General features: G+C 38.3%; 1 protein-coding gene across 3 annotated transcripts; it reads right to left on the reverse strand.

Annotated features, from left to right (window-relative positions):
* Positions 1-969: 969 nt before the first annotated feature.
* On the reverse strand, positions 970-4212 carry LOC149571041 (uncharacterized). 3 transcript variants are annotated; one of them, XM_089812607.1, is made up of 2 exons: positions 3845-3984; positions 970-3711 (listed from the first exon to the last, which is right to left on the reverse strand). In XM_089812607.1, exon 2 carries the CDS (start codon positions 3659-3661, stop codon positions 1916-1918), a length of 1746 nt encoding a protein of 581 aa, XP_089668733.1. In that variant the 5' UTR covers positions 3662-3711; positions 3845-3984; the 3' UTR covers positions 970-1915. The 3 variants fall into 3 exon arrangements, with proteins under 3 accessions (XP_089668733.1, XP_089668734.1, XP_089668732.1); XM_089812608.1 differs by having other exon boundaries at positions 3809-3941; XM_089812606.1 differs by having other exon boundaries at positions 970-4212.
* Positions 4213-25859: the final 21647 nt, after the last annotated feature.

Consider the following 25859-nt stretch of genomic DNA (forward strand, 5'->3'; position numbering starts at 1 on the left):
TGTTCAATAACACTTCATATAAATCTTCTCCATTGCAAGTCAGAATCAAAGAAAACGATTTCAAGTTTTGCATTCTAGTGCAAGTAGTAGGTTTTGTCCCATATGAAGATTTGAAAGGTTTAAATTTTGTGGATTTCAGACAATATGCCCATTTGGGAGTTTGAAAGTAATGCATGGCAATGGGCAAATTTCTTATATATAAATTTGCTAAGGACACAAACACAGTAGTTTCAGCTTCTGCAAAAATAGAAATTCAGGTTTACATATAGTATAAACAGTTAAAAAATGAAGCAAAATTTCCTTAAACTTGGCCTAATAAGTTATTTCCGAACCTATCAATCCTGAAACTATCAACTAAGTCAGAATTATATTTGTTACAGAATAAAAAATTTCAAACCTTGTGATTTCTACAGTCCTTAAAAGACCATGTTACACCTAGCGTAAATGTCAGTTCACAGGTTTTTATTTCTTACTTGATCCTTCCCCTAATAACCAGTGAAATAGTTATGCTCTATTTGTTATGAGCAATCTCCATTGCAATAGTATATTAGATAGTTTTTTGGTCATCAACATCATTTTTCCAGCCAAAAACATCTTGGCATTTTTCAAAATTGTATTTTGACAAGATATGATCAAGTGCATCAGTCACGTGTTGAAAATGACTTCTCGATTTTGGATATATATAATATTATTATGCTCAATTGCATAACACCCCATTGCAGCAGTTTCCTAGTTTAGATAAGTTGCGCTTTGCATGGTATATATCATCCATGTAATCCAAGTCCAATGCTATCCATTTGTTAAATATATTCAGAAAATTATGAGTTATTTTCAAACATATTCTCAAGATACAGCCCTCAAAAGAATTAGCAATTTGAAGAGTGTCTATTTATAGTGTAGGTACCAAGTGGGAACTTGCAATGTTTTCGATAGTATCCAAGTATCCAGGTTCAACATGATCAACACTGCTTTTCCATAAAGGAACGAATGATTTCATTCAAGTATCCTGATTCACCATAATTTACACTGTTTTTCCACTAAATAACAAAAGATTCTTCTCCAGAATACTATGTAATTCCTTGAAGTTTAGGATGAGTTTACAATTTAGCGGTTGCCCTTAGATTTATTTCCCAACTGTTCCATAAAAGTTCTATGCTGAAAATAAAAATTTAAAATAGCCATGTTGCATTGGTAGTGCAATTTAGAACCATAAATGATCGCAGGGGAAGTGAATTTTCCCATAAAGCAATGAAAGATTCTTTCTCCAGAATAGAATTCGTAATTCCTTGATATTGGGGATTGGCATCTCAATGAGAATATTTAGCTGCTGTCCATTACTTTTGGCTGGGGGCTAGGATATAATTCCTAATGTTCAAAAAACTTCTGTACCGAATAGAAATATAGCCATATTGCCTGCCTACTGCTGCGCGGCAACAATGCTATACTTGATCACTGTAAAGCTGTATAAGAGTAATGTGCACCTCATTTTGTAATTAGGCGGAAAAGATGAAATAACCGGTAGAGCTGTATGTGTTTGAGTATGCTCGCTGGAAGATGAGTACTTCTCCATCACCCATGCTAGAATTCATTAAAAAACAAGCTATACGAGATTTATTGTCTTTGTCGTCACCAGTCATCCGCGCAAGTGCAAGTCCATTAGCCCAGCGTTAACTCAAATGATAGAAAATGAGGTACGGATTTTAATTCTCCAGTGGGGCTAGAATCCATTAAAAAACAAGCTAAATGAGCTTCAACATCCTTGTCATTACCAGTGATCCGCACAAGAGCAAGTCCATTTGCCCTGCTTCCAACTCAAATGATAGAAAATGATGTTCTAGTTTTTCTTCTCCAACAGGGAGAACCAAGCATGTGTTGGCTACATGCAGTCTTCATTGGTGATAAAAATAACCAACATTTATTTACGGATTACAACAAATGTATGTATGCTATTGTGTATCTCAATCCAGCTGCAGCCCGGCTGCTTTTCCACGCCCCTTTCCTTCATCATCTTCCTCACTTTTGACACACCATCCCACTTACCAGCTGCAGCATAAATGTTTGACAGTAGGACATATGGTCCAGAATTGTGTGGCTCCAATTTAAATAAGGTGTGTGCTACCCTCTCCGCAATATCAGCATTCCCATGAACTCTGCAAGCTGCGAGCAATGCTCCCCACACAACAGCATCTGTTTGAATTTCTACTGGCATCCTGCCGATAAAATCCTCAGCCTCATTGAGGAGGCCAGATCGACCAAGAAGATCAACCATGGATGCGTAGTGCTCTACTCTTGGCATTATGGCATAATCCCTGCTCATTGACAGAAACGACCGCCAACCTTCCTCAACCAAACCTGCATGACTACAGGCACACAAGACACCTACAAAGGTGACGTCATTTGGCTTGATGCCTATTTTCTGCATTTTCTTAAACAGTTGAAGGCCCTCCTCGGCGTGCCCATTCTGTGCGTTGCCTGCAATGATTGCATTCCATGAAATAACATCACGCTCAGGCATTGTATTAAACACTAACCGGGAATCGTCCATGCTTCCACATTTAGCATACATAGTTATAAGGGAGTTTGCCAAAGGGATATCCACAAAAGTGCCTATCTTCAGTATATACTGATGAATCTGCTTCCCCTCTCCCAGAGCTGCCAGGTTGGCACATGCGCTCAATATGCTTGTAAAACTAGAGCAATCTGGCTTGACTTTTGACTCTATCATTTGGGAGAAAAGATTATAGGCCTCTTCATAAAATCCGTTTTGTTCGTAACCTGCAATCAGTGCATTCCATGAAATCACATTTCGTTCTTGCATTTCATCAAACAGTTGACGTGCGTCCTCCAGCCTTTGGTTTTGAGCATATCCTGCAATCATTGCATTATATGACACAACATCTGGCAGAGGCATTCTGTCAAATAAGTAACGTGTTTCATCTACTCTTCCAATCTGACTATAGCCCGTAATCACTAAATTCCATGACACTACATCCTTTTGAGGCATTTCATCAAATAACCGCCGAGCGTCATCAATTTTCCCAGCCTGAACGTACACCATAATCATGGAGTTCCATGAAACCACATTCCTTTCAGGCATGCTGTCAAACAGGTGGCGTGCAATATCTAATCTCCCATTTTGGGCATAGCCAGAAATCATCAGAGTCCACGAGGTGATATTTTTCATTGTTTCAGGCATTAGCTCGAACAATCTGCATGCATCATCTACTCTACCATTCTGCACATATGCTGTTATCATAGCATTCCAAGAAACCTCATTTCGGCCGGGAATTTGATTAAAAAGATTGCGAGCATCCTCGATTCTCCTACACTGAGCATAACCCGTGATCATTGTATTCCATGATACAGCATCTCGTTTAGACATTTTGTCAAACAGCTCCCTTGCCATCTCAATCCTCCCATTTCGGGCATACCCTGAAATCATCAAGTTCCAAGTATATATATCAGGCTGGGGTATTTGATCGAAAAGCTCACGTGCATCTTCGATTCTATCACTCTGGGTATAGCCTCTAATTACTGTATTCCAGGAGACATTGTCTCTTTTGGGCATTCTGTCAAATAGACAACAGGCTTCCTGCAATCTTCCATTGTGCATATAGGCTGCAATCATCGAATTCCAGGAAACTATATCTCGTTGAGGCATTATATCAAACACTTGTCGCGCATTTTCCAATAATCCATTCCGGGAATATCCTGTAATGACAGAATTCCATGTTACTATATCTGGTTCAGGCATTTTGTCAAACATAATACGCGCATCAGCCACTCGTCCGGTTCGAAAAAGACTTACAAGTTTGTTATTCCATGAACGCCGGTCCACGCTTACCTTTCTTTTCTTCAAATTACAACCACTCAGATTAGAGGTGTGAATGGGTTGCTTCTGATCAAAACTCCACAAACATGGAGATGGATGACATTTCAGCATTGCAAGAGTTTCACCATAGCCAGAGCAAAGTCTACTCTCCACTACCTTCATCCACTTTACCCAACTACAACCCTACACCAAAATATTCTGTTTTAGCATATTTAGGCTGTTAGACACAAGGGAAGCGCTTTCCTCTTCTGTTTGCTGTGATCCAGTGCCGCGAGGAGGCTGAAATTATCATCCCGGGATTATATTTTCTTTTCTACATTAGGGGAGAGGACCAGGGACTTGAACACCCTAATTTTGCGCTTATCAAAATCTTACGTAAAAAATTCAAATGGCTCACAATTTTTTACAGCAGCTTACTCGGCGAGTCGTCTACTTATAACTAAGGTTTCAAGTCCACATCACTCGTTATGATGCCACATTAGCATGCTTTTTGCCAAGTTCTCCAAAACAGCCCAAAAAAAAAGTGAGACAAATGGTCGTGCATAGAGCGTACCCATAGTTGAACAGCTAACGTGGCATCACATCATTGGTTACTTTTTAGATCAAATGGTACATTTTCATTCATTTTTTGGTAATCATCATTGTACTAACAACTTTAAAGTCACAAGTATTGGTGCAATGTTGTCAAAAGAATTGGACATTAAATCAGCAAGTGTAGATATAAAGTAAACAATTTCTATCACAACCATTGGAACCCATTCAAGTAGTGGGTCCTCTCCCCTATTCTACTTAGTTGTATTACTAGCTTATATATGTTATATATTAAGCTAAGAGATATCCTTCTCAGGTTCTTCTTGCAGTCAAATAATTTATGAAAATAGAGGAGAAGGATATCTCTTGGCTTATTTTATGTAAATATATAATAAAAATAAAAGACATTATTATTACTTATTATAGTTAATCTATAATGATAAAATAATTTTTTTGAATATAAGATATGTTTTATGATATATTATACATTTTATATCTTTATTTCAAAAATATATTTAGTGCAATAGATTAATTTGAAATTAAACAAACTATTATCTTACATAGAGGATACATATATTTTTTATTCAAAAAATAGGAATTAAACTTAGAGTCGCAATTGGAGCTTTGGTTTGTAGTAATATGGATATAAATTTTATCATTAAGGATAAATAAAACATAGGTCAAAGGTAATAGAGGGTTAGGGTTGGGATAAGATTTTGACTTGTAATCTTATTCAAGACTACGATTATGGTTGGCAAATAAATGTTTGGGTTGAGGTTAATGTTAGAATTATGATAATGGTTAGGGTTTACGCTATTATTATTATATGATTAGGGTACGGGTTATAATTTATGATTAGGGTCTACTCATCTTGTCCACATCACAATCTCTATCTATTTTTGGCCCAAATTATCCTCTTTTTATATTTACCTCATCTTTCTCCCCATTGTACCTTTCTTCCACACCCTCCCCCTCTCTTCCCCCTAATTACTCTCTCTCTCCCTTCCTCTCTCCCCCTAATTACTCTCTTTAACTCTCTCTCCTCCCTCATCTTATAATATATTCCTCCTATTCACCCTCTGCATCTCTCTCTCTCTCTCTCTCTCTCTCTCTCTCTCTCTCTCTCTCTCACACACACACACACACACACACACACACACACAAACACACACATGTGCCCTCCCTTATGTCTCTTTATATGTAGAATTATTTCTATATGTTTGGCTTATGTCTCTCACCCTCTCTCCCTTGTTTTACTCCCTCTCTATATCGTGTCTCATTATATTATTACCATATACTCTCCTTGCCTCATGTATATTTATCTCTGATCCTCTCTTAGTCTCTACTTTATGTCTCACCTTCATCCCCTTGTCTCACTCTTTCTCACATATCCCCTCTTATAATTACTTAGCTTCATCCATTTCATGCCCTAATTATTATCTTTCTCTACTTCATCCTACCACCCTCAATATTGTCTCCGTCTACCTCATATATTCCTCTCTCTCTCTCTCTCTCTCTCTCTCTCTCTCTCTCTCTCTCTCTCTCTATCTCTATATATATATATATATATATATATATGGGTATATGCACCAAGTTGTGGTGCTAAAAAGGTGACAACTCTTTTTTTTTTCTATTTTGAATAGCACGTACGCACTATGGCTTGGGTAACCCAAGCCACAGCGCGTACGTGCTTTTAAAAAAGTGAATTTTTATAAATGGACTACATACTCGCAGCCCATCATTTTCATCTCAAATTTTTCGCATTCCTACACCAGCAACACATATGCGGGTTGAAGAAGCAAAGCTTTTCACCATCCCCCTTGCCAATATGCCTCCTCGTCGGCAAAATTCGAGATCACAAGCATGCCAACGTCGACGTCGTATGTGATCTAAACTTCATTTTGCATTGTTTGATATGTTTTTCATATTGTTTTGTAGGGTTTTTACAATTTTTATTTAGATTTGTTTATTTATTTGGATTTCAATTGATTTTTTATCAGGAAATGTCCATAATCAACCGGCAAATCCACAAGAACCTCAAAACCAAAACCCTCCCCAAGAAGAACAACAAATTCCACAACCCGAACCAATTGCAAGACGAGGCCAGGCACACAAGAAAATAGAATAAATGAAATAGAGAGAGGTAAAACTGAATTAGAAGGACTCAATGCTTGGTTGAAAGATCTAGACAAACCAATCCAATGAGGGCTCAATTGGCATCATCCCTCGAATCCATTAAGACCCAAATAGCCTCAATTAGTGGTCAGTTAGATATTTGGTAGGTTAAGAGGAATGAACAAAAAAGATTTTATGCAAATAAATTGTCATGTGAAGATGTTAAAAAAAAAAAAAAACCAAAAAGTAGAATATGTGCATTATTTAAAAAACCCGATGAGCAAAATACTATTAGAGAGGGTACTAAACAATTCCCCATCCATTGGTGCATACACGATGCTATTAGAAATAATTTTTTGGATAGATGGTGGATGGTTTTTGATGCCCCTCCTTGCAACAATCATGAGGTCCCCATATATTTTTTGAAGAAATTATATTGTGAGTTTGTCCTTGGGGAGATCCCCAATTATTTTGATATATTAGATTCCCAGGGTAGAGGTGGGGGGTCATCATTTGAGAGGCTGGGAGCACGTCGTGACCCTAATGTAGTTAGGGCACCTGTGATCAAGCCACAGTGCGAGCATGTGACTATTCCTTCGGTTATGAAGGAACATGTAGAGGCTAGCGCTCTAGGGACCATTAATGTTTTGACGCAGACTCTCATCCATTCCGCGAGCCCATTAGTTGAGGGAGAGCCTTCTGTGCGTCGTGGTCACATGTGCACTTCATGCAGATCCCTATGCACATTTGGCACTCATGCTGGAGATGGTGTGGATGATGGACTCGTCACTGATCAGTTCCTGAATGACACATTTGGCATTGACACACAGGTAAATTACAATTATAATTTACTAATTTGATCACATTTCATATGTATAGTGAATGATTAATTAATTAGCATCTATTGACATTGTTCAAAATTCAAGGTCAAAGTGTTGCTAGGCCTAGCAGCAATCCTCTGGCCCCATTTTTTGTCCCCTCCACGAGTCCAGAGGTATGTATTGATTTAGTCATTTAAATTAATAGATATATTTATTAATTAATCATATTAAGGATTGATGAAAAAAATTATGCATGTGCTTCAGTTCTCTACTGGACCATCAACTTTTACTACGAACTCGGAGCATAGACATCATATGAGCTATGTACAGGTACATTTGTTTCATGTTAATTTAATTCATTTGATTATATTTGTTTCATATTTCATGTTACATATAACGTGTATTGTATGACATGCAGCTCATGACATTAGACACTACTCCTCATCTCCGATAGTTTGTCGATCATGGAGTAACCGCAACTATGGCTAGCTCATAGCCATTGACTGAGGTATAAAAGAATTTTCTTGGTTTTAGTTGTTGTTTATAATAGTTAGTATCAAAATTTCTAATGTTATTTATAAGTGATTATATTTATTGAATTGTTGTAGGGTCTTGTCATGCCTGATCATCCACGAGCCTTCGAGGTGGACTTACAAAGTGACTATCTGATGGCGGTAAGAAAATAATTAATTTTGTGTGTACATATATTTGATTTCAACGTATAATAAATATTGATTCATATCAACTTTGTTTGTATCAACTCAAGTTAGAGAAGAGCCTCAACAAGAGGACGAGCGAGTGTGTCAAAAGGACCCCATCATCTCCACCATCTCCCTCCACACGATGACAGAAGACGTCGAGAGATTTGTTTCCTTCACTTTGTGGGAAGGAAAAGATATAGTTGATCTAGACATGTATATATGTAGGCATCAGTGGACATATTCGATACACATTTGATGTATATGAAATTTTATATTTGATGTATGACATTATTCGACTTATGACATTATTGGTTAATATATGATATGTTTGTTCATATACGACATTATTGGTTATCATAATTTATTATGTGTTTGTTAATGTACATGATATTATTGGTTATCATTTTATATTATATGTTTATTCATGTATGACATTAAATTAGATAGTTTCGTGTATCACATTAAATTAGATATGTGCATGTATGACATTAAATTATATATGTTTATGTATGACATTAAATTCAATACCTAATATGTTTGAAACTTTGATAGAATATTGATTAACAATAAACTTTATCACTGTTTAAGCATAAGTTAATCATTTCCAATATGTCATTGTCATATGATATATGATCTTGTTCATGTTTAAAGTTTTTCTTCTCTATCATTTGTTTATCAAGTTTAATTCAATACCTAATTAGTTTGAATTTTTTATACAATATTGATTGGCAATAAACTTTATCAGTCAAGATCGATTAGGACCTCCTGGCAATAAACTTTATCAGGCAATATTTGTGGACCTCCTGGCAATTGATCACCTAAATGAGAACCTTGAGATTTATTAGGAACTCCATGAAAGAAATCAGTAGCTTGAGAAGCTCTCCATTTGTTAGCTGAATTAAAACCTTGGATTGTAGATGCTTGGCCTTCATTGTACAAACCAATTTTAAAGATATATAATCAAATAAATAGTGTATTCATTTAAGCATAGCAATATTGTTACATAAGAAGAAGATCAAGTTTTACAATTGCTAATAATCACTAATGTATGTACATACACTTAAACCTAAAAAGGATGACCTAAAGAAGACAAATTAAGTATGAAGTCGATACAAAATCAATAAGAGAGTTCTAGCATGATATCTTCAGTATTTTTTGAATTAGAGTTAAGAAACATGCTTATGTTGCAAAGAGAGGTGAGAAGGTGAAAATAAGGGTGTATCGTAAGTTGTAAGCTGAAGATGATTTAATGGTTGATAAGTGGGTGTTTTATTATGATGATCCTAATGATCGGCACATTTGCATGGAGGTTGTCCAAGGTAGAGCTCATTGCAATCTTATGCTATATGACAATCCATATGCAGATGCTATTTTGAATAAGTTTGTTTTTGTCCCTTGATTGCAATCTTGGCTCCATGATGTTTTGATTTGGGAGGTGGTTAGATGGAACTATGAATATCTTTAAGTAATAAAATTGATTTAGATTTAATTTATTATTAAAGATTTTAATGGATACAACCTTGCTCTAAATATTTCTTCATTATAGGCTTAGTTATACCATTTTTACAATATGAATCTTCATGGTCACTTGTGGCTCTTCTCTAGTACTTATTTTTATAATCTTTATAAATAATAAATAATTTAGTTATAATAGAGTTTTAGTCTTTTATGAAAGTAATTTTTTGATGGAAGATTTTTCATTTAAAATTTTTTCTTACATTCAGTAAAATTGATATTTGTTGGACGCTTAAAGAGATTTCAACTTCATCAATAGACCAATGGCCTATTGACAATTATCTTTGTTTGAAATTACTCTATCCAACAAAATTAGATCAAAAGTTCTCTAAACATTTATGTTAAAAATAAGATAAAAATTTGATCACAAGTGGTCACAAAGTTTGTGTAGAAGAAAAAATCATTGTTACAAAAAGAAAATGGACAAGAAGAAAAAACACAATTAGCTTGTTGAGCTTCAATACATAACCACCATTCTTTATCATCAATTAAAAAAAGTCAGAGATAGTAGAGAAAAGATGGATTATGTGCAAAAAAAGTCATTTTAAAAATCATAAATGTAACATAATCACTAATAGTTTTATGTGTTTTTATACATTAATGATTGTAACATAATCACTAGTTGATTGGAATGTGTTGTTATTATTCTATAGTAACTAGATTAAGGTAAAAATAAAATTTTAATAAATAGTTGTGATGTATAGGAAAGAGAGATATCTCACATGAGAGGGGGACGAATCTAAGATGACACATAAGATACTTGTAAGAGGGAGCTATACTCGTTAACAAATTTACAATGCATGTTATGGAAAATCATAGAGCATCTTTAAAAGGAAATAAAAGAGTATGACAAGTGGAAGGAACATGTTGTTTTGTAGACTCGTATTCAAATTTGGGTGTCAATTTTCTAATGAAGGATTCAAGCACTGCAATTTAGTAGTTTTGGCTCATGTTATCCTTGTATCTCACTCTATCCTTGTATCTCACTCTCTCTTATTCCCCTCCTCTTTATATTTCAATTTTTTTCCATATCTATGTAGCCATCTATCCTCTTTATCTCCCCCTCACTAATGCAGATATGTTGAGCAAGAAGTGAGGTTTAAGCACTTTCTTCTTCCTAATCTACCAAACTAAACTTGTGGCCTTCCTAATATCTTACTCCTTTAGGATATCATTTTTGTGGCCTATCCAAAGTGATGGGGTCATTTGTGAACTCCTCCAAGGTGAGTACTTCTCCAATCAAGATCTTGCACCTTTTTGTTTTAGGGACACTAGCCCTATTCCAAGCCAATAACTGTAACTCTTCACCAATGGCTTCACCAACCCCAAGTTTCTATTGGGACACCTTCCTTATGTTGAACTGATTGAGAATCAACTCTTGGTTTAACCCTCCAATTGTCATACAATACAAAATGTTGACTATCATAGAATTCCTTGTAGGTCTCCTACTCTAATTTTTTGGACTTAAATTCATCTTAGGTTGAAATCTAACTATTCTATGGGTAGATTCAAACACCCTTTTGGAATTTATTTAAGACTCCAAAGCCTAGATTCCCAATTCCATTCCTATAGCACCTAACCCATGTAAAGTCCATAGACCTAATAAGGTCACACTAGGTTTGGTTTTCAAAGTAATTACTAGATAATTGGTGCATGAATTGGTGCATGGCCTCAGACCTCCTCTACTAACCAAAAATAACTCAAATCCACCACTAAACTACCCATCAATTCAATTAAAAAAATTTAAATCTTTTTGGTCTCAATCCTACCTAAATACACTAAGCTATTCAACTTAGGGACTAATGCAAACATGGTTTTTCCATCAAGACACTTCCTGAGCTCTAGGAATCTGTAATTATACCCTCCTTACTTGAATTTTCTAGAATCTTAGAGAATTCCATTGGTTCAAATACAAGTTAGGGCTTCATTTGTGGAATGAGCTCTTAACAAGCCTTTTCCTAGATTGTTTCTAGAAAACTTGCCTTAAACACTTTAAATCAAAATAAAATTATCTCAAACCAATTTAAAATATCACAATAACACAAAGGATCTTCAAAAAATCAACTTAGTTTGTAAGAATCACCACAGATACGATCACACAACTAAAACCATACTCCCTAAGACACTTCTCTAACATGTACCATGCTTACTAACCTTGTTCAAGGAGTCTTTTGGGAAAAACAAAATTTATTGATCAATTTGTCTTGCTACTGTCACAGAATTAGAAAAACTTGCATTGACAACATTTGGGTACATTGAGCATTTTGGCTTAGAAGGTATTGAAACTAAAAGGTATTGATTGGAACATGTTAGATATGCCAAAACAAACCTATTGATGCCTTGAAACCTCCTAGAGATGACTATTTGTAGATTTTGCCCATCAAGACCTAGAAGGGTCTCTTGGAACACTTCTACACTTTTTCTCATTTTGGATTGTTTAAAGGGCTCATCATACTTTCCTCTGGATTAGAAGGGGACAAGATAAGGCTAGGGATAGGGTTTACCTAGCCACCTGGAGCCAACAGAGTATACAGCTCAATTCCACGATGAAAGGTGAGAGAGATTTGGTAGTTTGCAACTTTGTATTGGCCAAAACTACAAGTTTCAGCATCACCCAAGATGGCATCGTAAAATGAAAACAGAGTGTGATCTCCAAAAAGAGAGAGAGGTTATTGTAGGCCTCTACAACATGGTCTTGCAGGAACTAGAATCACATCCATACCTCACATAAGCTTTGAGATATGCCCCGTCAAAGATTGCAACCCTATGGCATTTAGTGACCCTTAGGGACATTCTGGTTTGGTGTGCCCGAGAACGTTCGAGCGCTAAAGGAGATAGGATGAGGTTGGGGATAGAGTTTACCTAGCCACTCGGAGCTAACGAAGTAGACAATTTGATCCCACAACGAAAGGTGAGAGAGATTTGGCAATTGGCAACTTTGTATTGGTCAACATTGCAAGTTTCAGCATCACCCGAGATGGCATTGTAAAATGAAAACCGAGTGTGATCTCCAAAAAGTGAGAGAGGTTATTGTAGGTCTCTGCAACACAATTCTGTAGGAACTAGAATCGCATCCATACCTTACACGAGCTCGAAGATATGCCCCGTCAAAGATCGCAACCCTATGGCATTTAGTGACCCTTAGGAACATTCTGGTTCGTCATGCTCGAGAATGTTCGAGCACTGAAGGGGATAGAATGAGGTTGGGGATAGGGTTTACCCAGCCACCTAGAGCTAATAGAGTAGATAGTTTGATCCCACGATGAAAGGTGAGAGAGATTTGGCAGTTGGCAACTTTGTACTAGCCAACATTGCAAGTTTCAACATCACCCGAGATGGTATCATAAAATGAAAACAGAGTGTGATCTCCAAAAAGTGAGAGAGGTTATTGTAGGCCTCTGTAACACAGTCCTGTAGGAACTAGAATTGCATCCATACCTCACACAAGCTCCGAGATATGCCCCATCAAAGATTGCAGTCTTATGGCATTTAGTGACCCTTAGAAATGTTTTGGTTCAACGTGCCCAAGAAAATTCAAGAACTGAAGGGGACAGGATGAGGTTGGGGATAGGGTTTACCCAGCCACCCAGAGCTAACGGAGCAGACAATTCAATCCCACGATGAAAGGTGAGAGAGATTCGGCAGTTGGCAACTTTATAATGGCCAACACTGCAAGTTTCAGCATCACCCAAGATGGCATCGTAAAATGAAAATGGAGTGTGATCTCCAAAAAGTGAGAGAGGTTATTGTAGGTCTCTACAACATGGTCCTATAGGAACTAGAATCACATCCATACCTCACACAAGCTCGGAGATATGCCCTGTCAAATATCACAGCCCTATGGCATTTAGTGACCCTTAGGAACATTTCGATTCGGCATGCCCGAGAATGTTCGAGCACTGAAGGGGATAGGATGAGGTTGGGGATAGGGTTTACCCAGCCACCTAGAGCTAATGGAGTAGACAGTTCAATCCCATGACAAAAGGTGAGAGAGATTTGGCAGTTGGCAACTTTGTACTAGCCAACACTGCAAGTTTTAGCATCACCCAAGATGGCATTGTAAAATGAAAATGGAGCATGATCTCCAAAAAGTGAGAGAGGTAATTGTAGGTCTCTGCAACACGGTCCTATAGGAATTGAAATTGCATCCATACCTCACACGAGATCGAAGATATGCCCTATCAAAGATTGCATCCCTATGGCATTTAGTGACCCTTAAGAATATTCTGGTTCGGCGTGCCCGAGAACGTTCGAGCATTGAAGGGGAAAAAATGAGGTTGGGGATAGGGTTCACCCGGCCACCCAAAACCAACAAAGTAGACAGTTTGATCCCATGATGAAAGGTGAGAGAGATTTGGCAGTTGGCAACTTTGTACTAGCCAACACTGCAAGTTTCATCATCACCCGAGATGGCGTCGTAAAATGAAAACAAAGTGTAATCTCCATAAAGAGAGAGGTTATTGTAGGTCTCTACAACATAGTCTTGTAGGAACTAGAATCACATCCATACCTCACACGAGCTTAGAGATATGCCCTGTCAAAGATCGCAGCCCTATGGCATTTAGTGACCCTTAGGAACATTCCAATTTGACATGCCCGAGAACGTTCGAGTGCTAAAGGGGACAGGACAAGGTTGGGGATAGGGTTTACCCGACCACTCGGAGCTAATGGAGTAGATAGTTTGATCCCACGATGAAAGGTGAGAGAGATTTGGCAGTTGGCAACTTTGTACTGGCCAACACTGCAAGTTTTAGCATCACCCGAGATGGCATTGTAAAATGAAAATGGAGTGTGATCTCCAAAAAGAGAGAGAGGTTATTGTAGGTCTTCATAAAATGGTCCTGTAGGAACTAGAATTGCATCCATACCTCACATGAACTCGGAGATATGCCCCGTCAAAGATCGAAGCCCTATGGCATTTAGTGACCCTTAGGAACATTCTGGTTCAACGTGCCTGAGAACGTTCGAGCACTGAAGGGGACAAAATGAGGTTGGGGATAGGGTTCACCCAGCCAACCAAAGCTAATGGAGTAGACAGTTCAACCCCAAGACCCTTTTTCCACTAAGTTGCAAATTTGAGCAACTTTTACAGCTTTCAACAATGCAACTTTGCACAAAAAGTGCAATTTTTACATTTTTCACTTGATTCCAATTCTATGACTTAGAAATGGTTCCAAGGAATTATGGGAGATCCTAGGAAGAGTATGAGATAGTAGAGATGGAACCTTAAGTGATGTAGAGGTTAGTTGATGTAGAGTCAGCACTTTGGAAGCACCAAACAACTCCAATATACCTTTGAATCACCAAGCAACTCAAACTACCATCCAAACCCTCTATACTCCACAAGATCACTGAAGACTTGACTCAATTTCACAAGGACTACACTAAGACACCATTAAGACATTAAGACACCATGGGGTTAAAGGTTTGTGAAAATTGCAACAAAGTGCAAAACATTGCAAAATGCAAAAAGTTGCTAAAGAGCAATTTTTGCAAATAATAGTTGTCAAACTGAAAATGAAGTTGTATGGTGTCCCAACAATCCAAATGGAAGTTATAACTATTGGAAGGCATGTACTTAAGATCCTCACACGTGGGAAAGGTCATTGTATGGATGGTGGACAACATTGGTGAATTAAAAACTCAAATTTTATGTCTTTTTTACTATTTTTTCAATTCTATACAACCTGTATAGATTAGTGGTGGTACAAGTCTTATATGGTTGGAAAGAGGATTGAGTCAGGAGTCCATTGCAATTATTTTGAGGTCTTTATCTTGTATACTACAAAAGTTATATCAGTTTTAGTGTAGGTAGGTTAGATTTACACCAAATTTGAGAGTTTCATGCAAACCCACGGTGGGATTTCAATGTTGCTTTGTGAAATGCAAGTTAGGAGAGGGTTCTTTGAGATGGCAGGGATTCAAGGTTGTAGGAGCATGGCATCTATTTTTACCAGCAAGCTCTAGATTGAACATAATCTTATGTCTAGTCTAGATTTGAAGGAAAAAGAAGGATCAGGCTCCCAAGTTGATTAATCTGACCCAAGTGAAGGGTGTAGAAGGAAAAGTTTGATGTATAGCAAAGATCCAAGGGGTTGAACCAAGTCTATGAACCTATTTTTTTTAATGTTTTCCTTGTAACCCAGCCTAAACTGCTCATTTAGGACTGTGACACAAAGTGGGCATAACTTGATGCTGGAGCCGAGTTGGTGGTTAATCTTTTGGAATCTCTTAGGGGATGTTGAAGAGTGTTTAAAAATGAAAAAACAATAGGGGGTCCTTTGTAATGTTTGGGATTTTGACCGTTAAAACTAGAAACTGTCCTAGTAGGAAGTGCTGGTAAGAGTTTTGAAATTTGATTGTTGAGTGTTGAGAAACCTCAAGTTTGGAATTTTTCTTGTTGGTTTGAGTCTATAATAATGATTAGCATCTGAAAAATTGAGTGGTGAAACCATTTAAGAATTATTTTTCTTTGTAGGCCTATTGGTGGCAAGGATTTCCTAAGTGTTGATCCAAGTTGTTTGAGTACCCTAAGTTTGAGGGTTGGGCTTGTGAAGTGGAGTCCACTTGCAGGGTAGAGTCTCCCTATATTAGAATTCCATTGGATCCTTAGTTCTTGGTGTCTTCAATGAATATATCTTCATAGAATGACCTTGGTGCCCCTACATGATTAAGCAATGATGATGAACATGAGTAAAATTATGAGATCTGTGCCTACATGTTACAATGAAAAAGTCATATCTATTTTGAAATTAATAACTATAAAACAAGTTTCAAGAAAAGCTTAGGTTGGAAGACTTTTTTTTCTATGAGATGACTACTCTTGGTAATAAGTTACCAAATATTGAAACTACACTCAAATTCAATATTTATAAGGATAAGGAAGAACTTTTGAAAGATAGTATTTATGCTAAGTATAAGAATTTGCTAAAGGAAAAAAATGAAAATGACAAGATCTAGTAGTCAGATAACACAAATTTTCCAATTGTTGGCCAACACTGGTGCAGGAGCACCAAGGTCACAAGCAAGAGGCAAGATGAGCAGTTGGGACATTGATAGATCCTTAGGTGGATTGGAAGACAAATGGCATAAGATGATTAACACAAAATGGTACTTAAACAAAAAGCACTAATAAATATTGAGGATGTGAATTGATAATACCATTTCGTAGATGATTTTGGTGTCTCACCCTTTATCACTAGTGCTTCAACTTTATTAGCCCTCTTCTTTGATGACCTACAAATGAAGAATTAGCACAGTAAAAAATCTAAGATAAGATTAATCAACTAAAATTAGCGAATGAAAAAAATTGAATTTGGCTTGTGATTAAGAATTATCCATTTTGTACAAATCCTTGCTTTTTGAGTTTTATGATAACCCTTGCTTGATGAGTATCGAAAACTTCTCCCATTGTATCCTTGCTTTCACCAGTTTGAAGTTTCTGGTTACATGCACACAATCATGACTTTACATCACAAAGCATTCACATTCTAACATTTTTCATGTTCTTTCATTACATTTTGATCTAAACAACAAATTGTAAACTTTCACTTATTCAAACGACTAATCTAAAAATTGGTCCTATTAAAGAATCTAATATAAATTCAAATAATGTATCTAGATTCTAAACAAATCAAAATATAAAATCTATGATTTAAACTAAATCTCATCACGTACACATCATAACAATATGGTCCACCTTAGTCATGTGGATAGTCTTGGGGAAGAGGTTGCAACAGTGTATTTGGATCCAATTGATCACTCTTTCTCTCTCTCCCTCTCTCCCTATTCAATCTAATGAGCCAATTAGATCTGCTCGACATTTTAATGTCTCAAGTATTGCCTCATGGTCTAACTCACGAACTTTCCAAAGAATCTTATTATGTGCTTTTCCACCATATTTTATCAAGTGGACATGATGTGACAACAAGGTTTGAATAATGAAGAATCTTCCTCTTTGTTTGCCAATCCTTGAATAACCACAAGTTAGGGTTCTTCATAGAATATCGTCTAAGCCATGTGCCGATTACAACCACCGCACTGACATGGTACTCTAAACCTTCACCATTTATAACCGAGTGATCCAATTTTTGTTTGGCTTCAACACAATGACACAAATAATAATTTTTCTCTTCTTCATTGTCTTCAGGTGCAATAACAGCAAAAACATGGCCTGCAGTGACAAATGTACAAAATGTGGTCATTAATTCAAAAAATACTTAGGTAAAAGTTATAAAGTTACATATTGAAATTACAAAGATATATAAATATATATATTACCAGGTTGCACTAGATCTGACAAGCAGTCAAAGTCAATAGACGAATCCATCTCTACCATTTTTAGTGCTTGTGGGGGATGATAGGTGTCAATTGGGTCCAAAACCCGTATATCCCATTTGTCCACCCATTCAGTTGACTCACAGTCATCCCAATTTTCCTCTGCACATGATGGACAATAGCATGCCATTTTTTGTGTGTGGATACTCCATGAACTTGCATCAAAGCTTCTAAAAGAGTGTAACTCACTAGATCCTGTTAGTGTGCAACAATCTCGATGGTGCAATGTTAGTATTATCTATTAACCAAAAAAATTTACGAACCATAGACTCACCTTCTTTACTTGGACCCATTGTAGCGTTACACCATTGGACGATGGATTTTGCATCTATCAATATTGCTCCATCTTTGTACTTTATTTCTTCATGAGCCAAGGCTCTTTTAATGCATGCACCTGCACCATCGTGCTCTCCCTTACCATGACCAACCTCTGTGAAATTTCACATATATTGAATTCTACACAACCTATGCATCATGCTTAACCAATAGAAAATCCATGCATTCTTGAATTAAGATGTACAATTGTCTGACCAAATAATGTGTTGACGATATGTTATGCCCCTGTTAGCCAAATCTCCATAAAATAGTTGAAAACAACCATGTACGAACTCCATAGAATGTGATCGATCATCGCTGATGTAAAAATGGTACTCCCTCAAAATCTTCCTATCATCCTCTGTACTTGTAGGTGAATGCATGAATGTTATGTGAACAAATATGGAAACCTATTGAGAAGTATAATACTTTTCTTGCACCTCATTTTGTGGTTGTAGTGTGTAGTTCTCTGCAAAATCTACAACAAAAACAATGGTATCCAGTGGAAACGTATCCTTGCACAACTTGAATTGCAAATCTAGTCATCGAGCTCTATGGATATGCCTTGCATACTCGTAAATAATCTTTTCATGAAAAATCTTCATGAACTCATACAGTGGAATCTTTTCAATGACTAAATCATATCTTTTACCATGTTTCCCATCTTTTGGAGCATATGTCATTGTCTTAAATTTTTTGTAATCTACTATTTCATTTCCAATTGCATGTGTACTATCCATATGTTGACAAGTTGATAAAAGTTGCAAGGAACCACAAAATAAGCACGTACCATCCAAGCATGATGTCTTGTAAAATTGTTGGTCATCCCCTAGTTCACATAAAATGTTGGATGTGAATTCCCTTGAAGATCTTGGTGGTTCATTCATGTCACAATCTTGCTAAACAAATTGAGAATGCAAAAATACGCATATATGCCTAAAAACATCAAAATGGTTTAAAAATTCAATATGTATCCTACAACAACAAGTTGTGCATGTGTGATTTATCTTCACATAAAAAGGTTTACCCATCTCAAAAAATCTTTGACTTATTCGAATTTAAGGATACATACCAATAAATTTTGCAAAAAATTGTCTGAGTTGAGTCCAAAAAATGTTTCGCATGTGGGTCGCAATTTTGGCTACCAATCCTCCTTTTTACAACATCTCTTTGATTAGGGGAAACACATATGTTATTTTCCAAAAATCTTCGATCAATGATTTCAAGGCTTCACTAATTTCTTTATCCTTTCGCGGTAGTCTACTACTAAATGTCTATAACTCATTTTTTGTTAGATCTTCCAATCTCTCACACCTTAGCATGGCTCTCCTTAGAGTACCTCTACCAATTTTTAATGTTTTTCTTATCTTTCTCATGAGTCAAGCTTTCTTCATTTGGCTACTTACTATTGTTGATGTAAGTACTCGTTTGTGATATTACTATCTTTGGTGCGTGATTTAGAGCCCACTTTGTCATAAGCATTCATTAGATTCTTTACAATTCTTTTTTCATTTGAATCGTCCATTGTTCTTAGCCCAAGAATCTTCATGATAGGCCTAAATTTCAAATTCCTCATCACTTTAACAAATAATTGGCATTGACTTGTAATAGTTAATTCTTCAAAAAATAATCTCCACATACGATTAACTTTTCTTTCACAAGTACACTTGCTAATCTTGTCAGACATTGATTTCAAAATGTTAGTATCAATATCAATCAAATATTTTGGTCTTTTAAAATGAATTCTAGAAGGTGATCTAATCTCTTCAATTCTCTCAACATTTTGAACATCAATATAAGGTTGAGTGTATTGTGTACCTTGAACCGAAGATGATGTGCCTTGGCAATAAGATGTAAAAGATGGAATATCACCTATTTGATGTGTTGATGTTGTGCTTTCAACATGACATGATGGAGTGTGTATATTGTCGGATCTACAAATCAGTGTCTCTTTAACATGAGAGGATGATATGACTTCAACATTGGAAGATGGTGTAGTAGACGATATGACTCCAACATTGGAAGATGGTGTAGCTTCACAATTCAATTGTCTTCTTGAGCGTAATAGTCTCATTCGTTCTCTTTGTCTTTCTAATTCTTCCTCTTTGTTTCTTTGTACTGGTGGTTCTTGATCCTCTTCGAAAGTCAATTCTTCATTATTGCTTTGCAATTTTCTTTGTTCACATAGTAATTTCATTTTATCTCTTTTCATTGCCAAATCTCTCTCCCTATCTTCATTTGTTTGAGTTTTTGGTTTCTTCCTTGGCATGATGGTGATTTCTACGTGTCAAATTATTCAAACATCTGAATTACTTAAAATGTGTAAATTACAAATTATTCAAATACATATAAAAATTATAATTATTTGAATGAATACACAATATATATCAAACAACTTGTCAAATTTCTAACCATTTCGAAATAACATTTCATTCAAACATACAATTTTCAATGAATTCACTATATATTAAACAACATGTCAAATTATAATCAAATTTGTATCTAAATATCGACAAACAATATTTAAAATGGATTGCACTAACCTTTTCTATACAAGGAATATTCAAAAAGTCTTCAAATTGCATATCCAATGATTGAATTTGGTGTTTGCTAGCTTCAAAAAGTGGTGAAATAGTGTTTGCTACGTTGAAACCCGTGATTTCTGTCGGAATAATAGAGTGCACAATAGACCAAAAGAAGAGAAGGGATGAAATGGACCCCAAAGTTTCTTTTTGACCATTTTTAGGTAATTTCATATAGTGCGTACGCACTATGTGACAACACATCACTCTCCATCCTCCCTACCCTCTCTTCCCTCTCCTATCCCCTACTCTCTCTCCCATCCCCTACACTCTCTCTCCCCCCTCTCCCATCCCCTACTCTCTCTCTCTCTCTCACTCTTCCTCTCCCACTGCCTACTCTCTCTACCTCTCTCACCCTCTCTCCTCTCCCATCCCCTACTCTTTAGATCTCTCACACACACTCCCATCCTCCCTCTCCCACTTCCTACTCTCTCTCTCTCTCTCTCTCTCTCTCTCTCCCCCATCGCCCTACTCTCTCCCATCCCCTACTCTCTCTCACATCTGCTACTCTCTCTCTCCCCCCTCTCCCATCCCCTAAACTCTATCTTTTATAGATAGGCACTCCCATCCCCCCTCTCTCTCCCCCTCTCCCACTGCCTACTATCTCCCTCTCAAGTTCTCTCTCTCTCTATCCCCCCATACCCTACTCTTACTCTCTCTCTCCAATTCCCAACTCTCTCTCACACTCTCTCCCATCCCCTACTCTCTCTCATCCTTTCACTCTGTCTCTCTCATCCCATACTCTCTCTCTCTGCCACCTCCTACTCTCTCTCTCACTCTTTCCCATATGTTTACTCTGTCTCTCCCATCCCATACTCTCTCTGCCACCCCCTAATCTCTCTCACACTCTCACACTCTCTCCCATCCCCTACTCTCTCTCTTTCACAGACACACACACACACACACACTCCCATCCCCCCTCTCTCTTCTCTCCCATCTCCTACTCTCTAGATTTGTCACACACACTCCCATCCCCCTCTCTCTATATCCCTCTCCCTACTCTCTCTCACACTCTCTCCCATCCCCACTCTCTCTTACATACATTCTCATCCGCCCTTCTCTCCCTCTCCCACCACCTAGTCTCTCTCTCCCATCTGCTACTCTCTCTCTCTCTCTCTCTCTCTCTCTCTCTCTCTCTCTCTCTCTGTTTGGCTACTCTCTCTCTCTCTCCCCTCTCCCATCCCCTAAACTCTCTCTTTTGCAAATACACACTCCCATCCCCCTCTCTCTCTCCCCTCTTCCATCCCTTACTCTCTAGATCTCTCACACGCACTCCCATACCTCTCTCTCCTCCTCTCCCACTCCCTTTCTCACTGCCTACTATCTCTCTCTCTCTCTCAAGTTCTCTCTCTCCCTCTCTACTCTCTCTCTCTCTCTCTCTCTCCCATCCCCTACTCTTACTCTCTCTCTCCCATTCCCAACTCTCTCTCACACTCTCTCCCATCCCCTACTCTCTCTCTCACTCTCTCTCTCCCATCCTTTCACTCTGTCTCTCCCATCCTGTACTCTCTCTCTCCGCCACCCCCTAATCTCTCTCTCTCTCACTCTCTCCCATCCTTTCACTCTGTCTCTCCCATCCTGTACTCTCTCATTGCCACCCCCTACTCTCTCTCACACTATCACACTCTCTCTCCTTCACAGACACACACACTCCCATCTCCCTCTCTCTCTTCTCTCTCATCCCCTACTCTCTAGATTTGTCATACACACTCCCATCCCCCTCTCTCTATCTCCCTCTCCCTACTCTCTCTCACACTCTCTCCCATTCCCTACTCTCTCTCACACACTCTCCTATCCTTTACTCTCACTCTCTCCCTCTCCCACCGCCTACTCTCTATCCTCCATCCCCTATTCTCTCTCTTTCATAGACACACACACTCTTATCCCCCAACTCTCTTCTCTCCCATCCCCTATTCTCTAGATCTGTCACACACACTCCCATCCCCCCTATCTCTCTCCCTCTCCCTCCCCCACTCCCTCTCGTATCGCCCACTATCTCTCTCTCTCAAGTTTTCTCTCTCCCTCTCTACTCTTTCTCTCTCTCTCTCTCTCCCATCCCTTACTCTCACTCTCTCTCTCTCCCATCCCCTACTCTCTCTCACACTCTCCCATCCCCTAATCTCACTCTCTCTCTCCCATCTTGTGTGAGGTCTCTCTGCCACCACATACTCTCTCTCACACTCTCACACTATCTCCCATCCCCTACTCTATCTCTCTTACACACATTCCCATTCCCCCCCTCTCTCTCTCCCTCTCCCACTCCCTCTCCCACCACCTACTCTCTCTCCCCCATCCCCTACTCTCTCTCTCCCCTCTCACATCCCCTACTCTCTCTCTTTCATAAACACACACACTCCCATCCCCCCACTCTCTCTCTCCTCTTCCATCCCCTACTCTCTAGATTTTTCACACACACTCCCATCCCCCCTCTCTCTCCCTCTCCCACTCCCTCTTGCACCACCTACTATCTCTCTCTCTTTCAAGTACTCTCTCTCTCTCTACTTTCTCTCTCCCATCCCCTACTCTCTCTTACACACACACACACACACTCTCTCTCTCTCTCTCTCTCTCTCTCTCTCTCCGTACGAGGTCTCTCTACTGCCACCCCCTACTCTCTCTCTCAAACTATCACACTCTCTCCCATCCCCTACTCTATCTCTCTTATACACATTCCTGACATTCCCCCCTCTCTCTCTCTCGCACTCCCTCTCCCACTGCCTACTCTCTCCCATCCCCTACTCTATCTCTCTTATACACTTCCATTCCCCCTCTCTCTCCCTCCCACTCCCTCTCCCACCGCCTACTCTCTCTCTCTCTCTCTCTCTCTCTCTCTCTCTCTCCCATCCCCTACTCTCACTCTCTCTGTGCCACCCCTACTCTCTCTCACACTCTCTCCCATCCCCTACTTTCTCTCTTACACACACTTCCATCCCCCCTCTCTCTCCCTCTCCCACTCCCTCTGCCATTTCCTACTCTCTTTTCTCTCCCATCCCCTACTCTCTCTATCTCTCTCTCCCCTCTCTCATTCCCTACTCTCTCTCTTTCACACACACCCACACCCATCCCCCCTCTCTCCTCTCCCATCACCTACTTTGTCTCTCACTCTCTCTCCCTCTCCCACTACCTACTCTCTCTCTCTCTCTCTCTCTCTCTCTCTCTCTCTCTCTCTCTATCTCTATCACTCTCACTTTTTTACACTCTCTCCTATACCCTAGTCTCTCTCTCTCTCTCTCTCTCTCTCTCTCTCTCTCTCTCTCTTTCTCTCTTACACACATTTCCATCCCCCCTCTCTCTCCCTCTCCCTCTCCCTCTCCCATCACCTACTCTCTCTCTTGAGCTACTCTGTCTTCCCCCTCTCCCATTCCCTACTCTCTCTCTTTCACACACATGCAGTCTCATCCTCCTCTCTCTCGCTCTTCCTCTCCCACTATGTCTCCCACCGCCTACTCTCTCTCTCTCTCCCCCATCCCCTACTCTCAATCTCTCTCTCCCAACCTATACTCTCTCTCACACTTCCTCTCTCTCCCATCCCCTACTTTCAATCTCTCTCCCTCATCCCGTACTCTCTCTTTGCCACCCCTACTCTCTCTCACACTTCCTCTCTCTTGCATCTTGTACTCTCTCTGCCACCCCTACTCTTTCTCACTTCTTCTCTCCCATCCCCTACTTTCTCTCTATCTCTTTCTCTCTCTCTCTCTCTCTCACATAGCCATTCCCCCCCCCAACTCTCTCTTGTGCTTGGTTTGCAATTTAGGTCTCAATAGTGCGTATCTATAGCATGCACGTGCTATTGAGAATTCAAATGCTTGTAATAGCACGTGCATGCTATAAGGCGCACACGCTATTCAAAGCTTTGTATTAAAACCAAGCCTAAGGCTTGGTTTTGCCTTGGAGATCCAACCCAAAGGTTTGGAGTTTATAAATAGGTCTGAGATGTGTTTTCCAGCAAACATACCAAAAATGATTGATTTTTCTTGTGTGCTCCCCTTGAAGATTCCTCATGGTTGGGTATCGATAAGATCAAGTTACATAGCATTATAGGTCTCTGTGTTAACTATCTAACCATATAATTCATTTTTAATTTGAACTATTTCAAGCCTTTCATCTATAATTTCTTTTGAATGTATGTTCATTTTTTGTCAAAAATCACCATGTACTAATTGGGCTATAGATTTTAGCTCATTCATCGAATTTTGCAACAACTTAGTTTTTTAAAAACTAGACTCCATTCTACACACTTTGAAAAAAAAGAAGTTTGGATTTTAGATTATTTTTCAATTATTTCTAGGGGAAGCACACAGATATTTCACATTTTTGGGATGTGTCTAGTTAAAAAATTCATTTAAAAAAAATACACATTATAAAATTACCCGAAAAATTTGAGATAAACTACATAGTGTTAAGTAACTTTTGACCAGAGCGATTAAAAAATTTCAAAAAAAAAGTTAAAATTTTAGGGGGGCCACACTTTGTACTGTGTTATGTTTTTTTGGAATAAACAGTGCCACTTTTTGTGTCCCCCTTTTTTGAGGACCTAAAACTAAACCATTTTGAAAAAAAATTAGTAGTTTACAAACTAGATTCAAAGAACTACGACTTTTGTTTTTGTCATATCTTAAAATTTTGAGTGTAACTATCTTCAAATTCTTGTTGAAGTTGAAAAATTACAGATTTCAGGAAAAAGGTGTCCACTTATACCCCCCTTTTGGCACAACTTGGTGCACTTACCCATATATATAACCTTATTATCTCTCCCATATCTTTATCAACCTCATGTATGTAGCCCTAAATCCCCTTGTCTTACTCTCTCATACACATGCCCCCTCTCTCACATCTCTTTATCTCTCAAAATCTTTCTCTATGTCTACCTCATGCCTCACACACTCTCCCCCTTTTCTCACTCTCTATCATATCCCCTCCTATTATTGTTAGGCCCTCTCTCTCTCTCTCAACTTAAACATGTACACACGCATACACATTCCTTCCAAAATTGGACTATATGTATATGTTTTGAATTAATTTATAAAACTTGTTTTTTTTGTAAACTTTGTCTTAACTTTCAAATTTTGACTTTACTTCTAAACTTGTTTTAATTTTAGCTTTGCATATT

This window comes from Cupressus sempervirens, chromosome 2 (assembly GCF_028749045.1).
Source record: "Cupressus sempervirens isolate cs-2001-9-10 chromosome 2, ASM2874904v1, whole genome shotgun sequence".
Classification (NCBI taxonomy): Eukaryota; Viridiplantae; Streptophyta; class Pinopsida; order Cupressales; family Cupressaceae; genus Cupressus; species Cupressus sempervirens.

Bases quoted from the DNA above. Each gene is read 5' to 3' on its own strand.
- LOC149571041 (XM_089812606.1), bottom strand. From the start codon at position 3,994: ATGAAGGTAGTGGAGAGTAGACTTTGCTCTGGCTATGGTGAAACTCTT.